General features: G+C 53.8%; 1 protein-coding gene across 1 annotated transcript in view; it reads left to right on the top strand.

The window, feature by feature from the left end:
• Positions 1 to 313: 313 nt before the first annotated feature.
• Positions 314 to 8,847, top strand: part of LOC121075087 — a 57,594-nt gene continuing 49,060 nt past the window's right edge. The window contains exon 1 of the mRNA XM_040567981.1: positions 314 to 2,218. Within this exon, the coding sequence (XP_040423915.1) occupies positions 2,179 to 2,218 (40 nt within the window). The 5' untranslated portion in view covers positions 314 to 2,178. The remainder of the gene's footprint in view (positions 2,219 to 8,847) is intronic.

Raw genomic sequence — 8,847 nt, 5'->3', positions numbered from 1 at the left:
TATTCTCATCTAAACACAATTTCAGGTGGTCGTAACTTTGGAAACCACAGGAGACGTCACCAGGTCCGCAGTGCGTAGCGGGACTGGCGATACCCACCTCACCACTGACATGGATGGATGGCAACGGGAACCAGTGTGGAAAGGGAAGAGCCCTGGATGGAGAAGAGCAATCCGAAAATTGGTGCAGAATAGCTCCTAGAGCCCCACTGGGGTTTCTCAGAGTTTCTCGCAGCAGGAAGCACATCTAGAGCCAGCCAAACCATCTCTTTTTTTTTTTTTTTTTTTTTTTTTTTTTTTTTTTTTTTTTTTTTTTTTTTTTTTTTTTTTTCCCAGCAAAAATCTGCTGACCCAGAGCCTGGGTTTTCCAGTTCCTCCCAATCAATGTACTGAGTTGGAGATCCGGGTGTGCTGCCTGGGATGGGGGAAACCACAGGATGGCCCCTGCAAACTGGGACCGTCTTCCTCCATCTGTACCCCAGCCAGGCTGGGGCTGGGTCTGGGGGTGGCAGAGGGGGGATGCTGCAGAGATGTGAGGCTTGGGGTTCCTGGTGTTTCTTTGGCTTGTTGCCCATCCAGCAAAAACCATGCGGATCCCCCCAGCAGAGGAGCAGAGCTATCTCCGTAGCAGAGTGGGAACTGCTCCCCATGATCGGGAGCTAAACATGAGGATTTAAAGCCCGTCAGGTTCCTGGGCTCACGGGGAGCATGCCTGATTATATCATTTTTTGATTAGGTGATGTATTTTTCTCCATTAATTCCTAATTCCCCCAGCTTCCTTGAGGGTCACCCACAGGAGAGATGCCATGGGGAGGAGGGATGGGTTGGGCAGTGCCACGCTGGCTGGTGACAACAGCCATCAGGACCATGGCATGTAGAGCCAAAGATGCACCTGGAGGTTTCCTCCTGGCCCTCACCACGCTCTGTAATTCACCACCACGGCAGGGACACGTTGGGGACAGTCCCACGGTCCTACTGCTGCCGCACTGAGCATCTGCGGAGGGGAAAACTTCCCAGCACAACACCCGCAGCCTCTCAAGTAAATAGTCTTTAATGTTTCACTCAAGGGTTTTAGCCTTAATACGTAAAATCTCTTTAGCTTTTTTAATTCCTGGATCGTGATGTGGAAAGTCCTCCCCAGCTCACCTCCTGGCTTTCCTCACCTAGCCCGTGCCCCGCGAGGGGCTGTGGCACCAGCTGGGAGGGCTTGGAGATGCCCTGAAGAGGGCAGCAAGGCCACGGCCATGCACAGGACCACGAGTGGGGTGCCCAGAAGTCCCACAAAGTGGCCCTTGAAACAAAATGTTGAGGGTTTTTTTTGTTGGTGGTGTGTGGCTTTTTTGTTTTGTTTTGTTTTGTTTTTTTAAGAGATCAGGAGGGAGAGAAAAGCTTTATAATAAACCCCAAAGCAATACCCATGGATCTTTCTGCTCTATCAGGATTTTGCTCACTGCAAACACCTGTGGTTAGAGGCAGCCCAGCTGCCCTGGTGCTCATCAGCCCCTCAGCCCCCAGCTGTGTCCCCCCTCCCAGCCCCAGCTGAGCCTTTTTAAGGACCAGGCACGGCCAGCTTAGGTTTTTCCAGTGGCTCTGGGTGTGGGAAGCATCAGGTAAAGGAGTTATTTGGGGGTCTCAGTCTTTTTTTTGTGCTCGTAGCCTTCAGCCAGGCAGTGTCAGCGCTACTCTGTGGCTGCTCAGCTGATTGCTGGGGGCCTCCGAGGCTGGGTGCTCAGCTCCCCGCTCCTGGGTGCGCATGCCCTGGCCGGGGCTGCTGTGTAAACATGCAATTACAAGAACAAGCAATTTTTTCCTTGGAGATCTCCTGGCCTCAAATTAGGGAGGCTGAAGCTCTGTCAGAAGATGACGGATGTCACCAGGAGAGGCACTGACAAGCAGCGGGGAGCACGGGGTCAGGGCGCTGCAGGTGGGTGAGCAGTGGCATGGCCACGCTCACCTCCTGCCTTGGGGAGGCAGGGAGGAGGTGGTCCTCCCTGGAGGATGGGGATGCACAAGCTGGGTGCTGCAGCTGGGGTGGGTGAGGGTTTAGGCATGGGAATGGAAAGGCCCAGTAGGTTCCTTATAGCTCAAGCTGGGGAAACACAATGGTTGCTTGATGTTTTTGGAGAGGAATAGGCCTGGGAGGGGGGTGTTTATGAGCTCAAATGGGAGTGATCAGCAGCAATGATGTCCACCTCACAGCTGAGGGTCCTCAAGCATCAAGGTGAGGCTCCTGGTCGGTGTAAACAGCCCTAGAGCTGGTGGTTGGATGGAGGGAAAGGTCCTGGGGAGGTCTTGCCCTGACCTGAGTGCCTTGGAGGATGTACAAAGGGAGCTCTGTGCGCTGGAGAGGCAGGACAGAGCCTGCAGACAAGCTGGGGGAGGACTAGGCTGAGATCATGTAAACTCTGCAAAGGTAAGGGATGTGAGAGCGAGGCATGAAACGCACGCAGGCAGGCGGCCAACAACAGCTCCACATGTCTGCCTGCAAATGCAGGGGGCTTCAAAGGAGGAAGGGGAGAAGCAGCATGCCTGGTGCGGCAGCAGTGCCGCGCATAGCAGGATGCGGGGCTGCGAGGGAAATCCTGTGCTCTTGCTCAGACAAAGGTTTTCCATGCAATGAGGTGCTGGGCTGAGGGTGGCCAGAGTGGGCACTGTTAATATGTGTAATAACCTGCAGCGTCAGCATCCGTGGGGGCCCCAAGAGTCAGCGCCTGGTCCCCTCTTCCTGGAGCCCGGCCAGCCCCGAGCGATGCTTTCCAGTGCATGTGGTCAGGCCGTGTGTCAGAAGGATTAATGATAAAGGCTTCTTGGGGCTTTAAGAGATCTGGGTTTAATTTAAAACCAAAACAACACGTAGAAATTTAGGAGGAGGGGAGTTGCTGTCCTGAGGCGAGCATGGGATGCAGCTCATCACGGATCCTATCTTGCAGTAACATGTGCCAGGACCTTCAGAGAAGGTACAAGCAAACACCTGGTACACAGGAAAAACCCAGCCTCCCAGGGGTGCTTTCTTCTTTGTCTTTTGCTATTAGTCATTAGCTCATGCTCCGAAGCACATGGCCTTATCTCCCCTCTAGGCATCTTCCTTTTATCTACCTTGACTCATAGAGCTGCAGAAACTTTTATTAGCCACATAAATGTCGGATCTTCTTTAAAATCTTACAAAACTCTCTGCCTCGCCGTATCTTACGGCGATGAGTTCCACACATTAATCACGGGTTGGTGTAAAAATGAGTTTCTCACCCGTTTTCTGCCTTCACATTCAGCTGTGGCCACAAAGCATCCCCACATGCCGCTGCATCCGTGAGCATCCAGCCCTGATGCGGAGCCAGCTGGGTGCCGAGGGAAGCTTCAGCTTTGCATGGTGTCTTCTGGTGATGAGCTTTAGTAGCTTGACAGTGAGCCTCCTTGTGCAAAAAGTCCTTGACTTTCTAGCTGGGAAGAGGGCTCGCAGGGCGGCGTGCAGCGGGGATGGGGAGCTGAGGCTGAAGGTGTCCTCCGGGGCAAGGGCTTGGGGCTGTGCCAGGCGGTGGGAGGTGGGCGTTTGGGAAAGGGCCGCAGGGCACAGCTGAGGGCTGGAGGAAGTGTGGAACAGGGGAGCGTTTGTCTTGATTTAATTTGACACTTAGACTGGAAGGAGTGATTTGTAACTGTGTACATTTAAAAAAAAAAAAAATCCTCCTCAAGACAGGGAAATGGAGGCAATAGCAGGTTTTGGTGCCAGATCAGATAAAACCATGTGGGTAATGCCTCTGCCTTCCTCCTTTTTATCCAGCTTTGTCTCCAGGCTCCTAAAAAAAAAAAAAAAAAAAAATCCTGATGGCTCAAAATCCTCCACTCCTGACTCTTTCCAGCACCTCTGTCGCAGTAAGGCACCTGAACCCCACGGGACAGGAGCTGCTGCATTGACTCAGTCTGGCGCAGGGCTCCCTGGCCTCTCCATCGTGCGCCCAAGGGTGGTTTGGTGGCCTGGCCACCTCTGAACACCGTGCTGTGGGTGGTGGGGCCGTGCAGTGCAGGGAAGGAGGCAGGAGGCACGTCCCAGCCACGTGGAGGTGGCACACGTTGTGGGTGTGGGGTGAGCCTGACTCAGGCCCTTGGTGGGCACCAGGGTGGCCAGGGGAGCGCACAGGGGCTCAGGAAAGTGTTGGTTGGGATTAATGTGTTTTGGCACAGACCCCAATCCTTTCCTGCCCATGCATGGATGGGAATTGAATTTCCAACAGGAACAATTGTGGGACTCCTATCTGCAAGCCAGAGAGGAGAGCTAGGGATTTTTACCACGTGATTCACAGTTGTTCCTTTCATTTAAATAATGAAAAGAAGAAAAATCAACCACTGACAACCCTCGGCTCTGCCACGTGGCTGAGCTCTCCTGGGTGCGATGGGCAGGGTGAGTGGGTGCTGATGTGACCGAAGCTTTGGGGATGGGCGAGGGGATGCTCCCCATCCCCTCCCCAGCTCTGCGCAGAGTGGTGGTGGCTCCTGGGGCTTCAGCCTGGTCCCAGCGCTGCCCCTGGTGGGTGTTTGCTGGAGCTTTCAGAGCCCTCTGGGATGGAAACCAGGCTCCTCGACCAGGGATTTGTTATGCTGAGCCTTTCCTTGCACCAAAACTGGGGTTCTGCTCAGCGCAGCTCCAGCCCGTTGTTTCCTGCTGGGAGCAGACGCCTCCCTCCTCCTGCAGCAGCAGCTGAGTGCCCTCAGCCTCTCCCAACGGATCGGGTTTGCCAGGCCTCTGGCACATCTCCCCATCCTTGGCCGTGCTCTCGTTGTTTATTTCCCACCTTCGCCACACGCCGGTGCCCAGAGCTGGGCATCTTCCATGCCGAGACCGCAGCGGGGCTGGGGAGGACGCTGGAGGCGAGATGCTCGTTTTATCTCAGAACAATGCTCCTTTTTTAATCTTATTTTTTTTCTGCTGCAGTGCAGTGCTCCTGCCTCGCATCCAGCCTGTGTTCGTTACAACCCCAGCCCCTGCTCTGCGAGCAGCCACCTCGCCAGCTTTCCCCTGTATTTATTTAGGCATCCCCCCCACCCGCGGTGTTTGCTGGCTTGAGGCGTGCTGGTGCTGTTGAACGCTCTCCTGTTTTTCCTGGCTCCATCACCGCTTTATCAAGACCACTTTGAGCTCTGGCCCTGCCTCCCCGCATGCTGATGGAGCAGCCCTGGCTCTGACAAAAGCCATGGCAGCTCTCCAGCAGGTGAGGGGGTGAGTTTTGGTCGTTTGGAGCCACACACAGGTTAAGGATGGAGCCGGGGGCGCTCATCCTGCTGCCCCCGCGTAGCTTCCTCTTCCTCTGACCCTTTCCATCCTCATTTCTTTAACAAATGAGGCTGGTCCACGTGGAGCGAATACCCAGGGAATGCTGCTGCTGCTTGAGGATAAAAAACAAATAAAAAGATCGGCAGCATGCCCGGGGAAAAGAAAACATCCTAGAGACGTCGGGGAAGGGGCACAGCACGGCTTTGCCCTGGGAAAGCCTCCCCTCTGCCCGTGTTGTTATTGCTGTTCCCTCCTCTGACCCGAGCAGTTTGCAAATATTTTCAGTCCTGCAGGTTGTTTCCATTAGGAGGAAAAATCAATGATATAGCCAAGAATCTGTGGCAGAGCCTGCTCTTTGCTAAAAATGGTCTGAATCCTGCTTTCCTAAGCACAGAGGGGTGGGCTCGTCTGCTCCCAGCCCCGATCCCATCGCTCCCCAGAAAATACCCCAAAAGCTGCCTCTCCAGGTTGGGGCTTCCAGCCTGCCCCAAAGCTTCTGCGGCATCTCTCCATCACCCCTGCAGACCCCGGGGTGTTCCCGACACTGTGCCCAGCCCCGGCACTCGGTGGTGCCTCGGCAGTTCCCGCTAATGGGGGAAGGCTGCTATCATTTCAGCCAGCCACCGGATAATTTGCCAGGAATGCCTATTGATTTCCTGCACTCCTCTGTGCAGACAGGGGTAAATAAGAGTCATTCGTCATTGCATTATGTATCAGTAATTAAAAATTACTAGGTAACTTCAACCAAAAATTGAATAATTTGAAGTAAAATTAAATAATTCTAGGTAATCAGTACTAAATGAGACCATTATTTTACTTATCAGTGACTAAAAATTACCAGGCATTTTTCCTCGTTTGGATGCTCTCCCTCCCCCCCAGTGTCAGTAGAGCCTTTCTAATTTGTTTTAATTGTTAATTTTAATGAGTAGTGTTTTTCTGATAACATTTTAGTATGCTTTTTGTTGTTGTTATTTTTTTTGAGATGGCTTTTATTGCATTGCGCAAAGCCTGAAGCACCTCAATGTGGGAGCAATTTGGAAGCTAAATTATTATTATTTATTTAAATCAAACCCTCCAGCCTCTTTAACCATTTGGCTGATTCTGTAATTGCCGTGCCGGCATGATGGAAATGCTCCATGCTTGCCTCTCCCTGCCACAGAGCTGATGCAGAAGGGCCTGGGTGCTCTTCTCACCTTGGTCACCCTCTGCATGCTGCATCCCCTGCCACCACTTTTGGTTTTGGGGAGGTTTTGGGATCCAGGTTTTCTTTCACCCTGGCTTTGCACGGTCTTCCCCAGCCATCCTTGCTCGGGGGAACCTGGTGACGGCCCATGGGGCTGAGCTTGTAGCAGTGTATCCTTGCCCAACTAGGGCAGAAACGAGCTTTGTGGCCAGACTGACCATTTCAGCCCCACCTAAAGCCACCTGAGCTACCCCGCTGCCCTGAGAGGCAGCCAGGGCAGACCCCAAATTACTCGAGGCAATGAGCAATGCCTCCTCTGCACCCAGCCCTTGCACCAGGCTGTGCCCACCAGCCCGGCAGGGACAGCGGGGTGGGATGGGGACAGCACTGATCTGCCCTGTCCCTCCCGAGCCCCCCTCCCTGCAGGGAGGTGCCGAACCTCCGTGTCCCCCCCGCACAGAGAGGGTTTGTCACCTCCCTGCTCCATGGCCAGGTGCATTTTTGCGCTCAGCCAGGAGTGATGCTGGCTTGCTTTGCCGCTGCTGGATTGCATTACAGCCTCCTGTCTGCGGTAATTTGCTATGCACCATCACCCCGGGGGCATGGCAGGCTCTTCTGTTTGCCAGGTTTCTCCCCAGGAGCTGCGCAGATGCCTTCCACCCACGGGACAAAGCATGGGGAGTCCCTGGGGTACCTCACTGGGCACACCCAGGCGTGCCCTGGAGGTGCTGGTGGTGCTGGGGTCAGGAGCCTTCCAGAAGTGCATCTGGGAATGTGGTGCTTGCTGTTGTCCCTGTTGTTTTTTTTTCCTGTGCCTTGCTAGGAGCACAGCCCTGTCGCCCAAGCATCTCTGCGGAGCGTGGATTTTATGGAATGTCCTTACAGCATCCACTTAGCAGGGAGCAGCCCTCAGCCTGCGATAGCTCCCGCTGCATGAGCTGACCAAATAGGAGAGCAGATGGAAAGAGCAAATCAGTGGAGGATTTTTTTTTTTTTTTGCTTTTCCTCTTTTTTAATGAGACCCTCTTCCCTCGCCTTCCCCGGAGCGCTTACCAAATAGCTGTTGGAGAGCTCAGCCTGCTGCCGGTGCCGCGGCATGTCCCTGGTTAACCCGGGGCTCGGGCCCAGCCGGAGGGACGGGGGACGGATTGGGGCAGGGGGAAACCACCGGGGTCATTTCATTTAGCTGAAATAAATAAGGATGGTGCATTCCTGCAAGCTCTGCTCCTCTCCATGTGAATGACACCCCCGGTGATACCCAAAAGCCGAGCAATCCAGCAAAATCTGGGACTGACGGGGTGATACCCAGCTAAGGCTGCTGTCGAGGGTCCCCCAGTTTCTCCTGCCCGCTTGCCCGGCCTGGTGGCCCCAGTCGCTGGCTCTGTGGCCAGCCCCTGCCCTCTGCTGCTGAGACCTGGAAGTGCCAAGCTGAGGCCCAGCAGCCCAAAATCCGTGGGGTGCGTGGCAGGCCCATGTGCCAGGGGTCAGGGCGCAGCTTTTTGTTGGGGTCTGCACAGCCCCGGAGGGGCTGGTCCACGCCTCCTACCTCACACCCAGAAATATTTGTGCGCTTGGCATTCGTTTCCCTTTGCTTAATTCCACCCCATTTAGAGCTAGTAAAACTATTCCCTGCAAGCAATTTACTCGACAAATGTAGCTGGCACTTTCTGTTACTGAGTTGTCCAGGAAGAGACCGCAATTTTTAATGATTTTTTTTCCATTCAGTGAATGCTCTTTATGACCGTATTTGAGCTCGGGGTTGTTCATGAATGGCAGCAGAATAAAAAGAAAATATCCGGTGGCCTATCTGAGCTGCGGAGCTGCTATTCACACCGCGAGGCTGGGCACCTTATCGCACGGCATATTGTTTCTCTCCCCCGAATAGGAGCCCTCAACTACCTCCACTTCCACTGAGAGCAAAATTAATTTCATCATGCAACAAATCTGCCGGCTGGATTAAATGAATCTGTTGCCAGCCCCAAAAGATCTCGCAGTGAGCAGCGTCTCACTGCTGGCTGAAGCCTCACCAAGCAGCTTCATGCAGGTTGCACCCAGAGGTGCTCCAAGCTGCCCTCATGCTGCAAAACCCCAAAAGTGAGCTCCCAGAGGGGTGCAAGTCCCCAGTGCCCCCTACCCAGCTCCCTGAGCCCGATGCTCCCAGCTGCACCCAGCCAAGCTCAATAGAGTGAGCTCCTTGATTTTTTTCCTTGGAAATCAGTCCCCCAAGCCCTTTAATCTGTCACAGGGTGCTTTTTTAAATATTATTTACTATTCTAATTGTGACACAACCGTACAGGAATACTCGCAGTTGCTCGCGTAGGGAAGGGTTTGCCAAAACCTTCCTATTCTGGAGTGGTTTTATGGGAACTGTGTGATGAGGAAAAGATGGTGAGGGCTCGCCATT

Source organism: Cygnus olor, chromosome 9 (assembly GCF_009769625.2).
Source record: "Cygnus olor isolate bCygOlo1 chromosome 9, bCygOlo1.pri.v2, whole genome shotgun sequence".
NCBI lineage: Eukaryota > Metazoa > Chordata > Aves > Anseriformes > Anatidae > Cygnus > Cygnus olor.
This window is presented reverse-complemented; position numbering and strand designations above follow the sequence as displayed.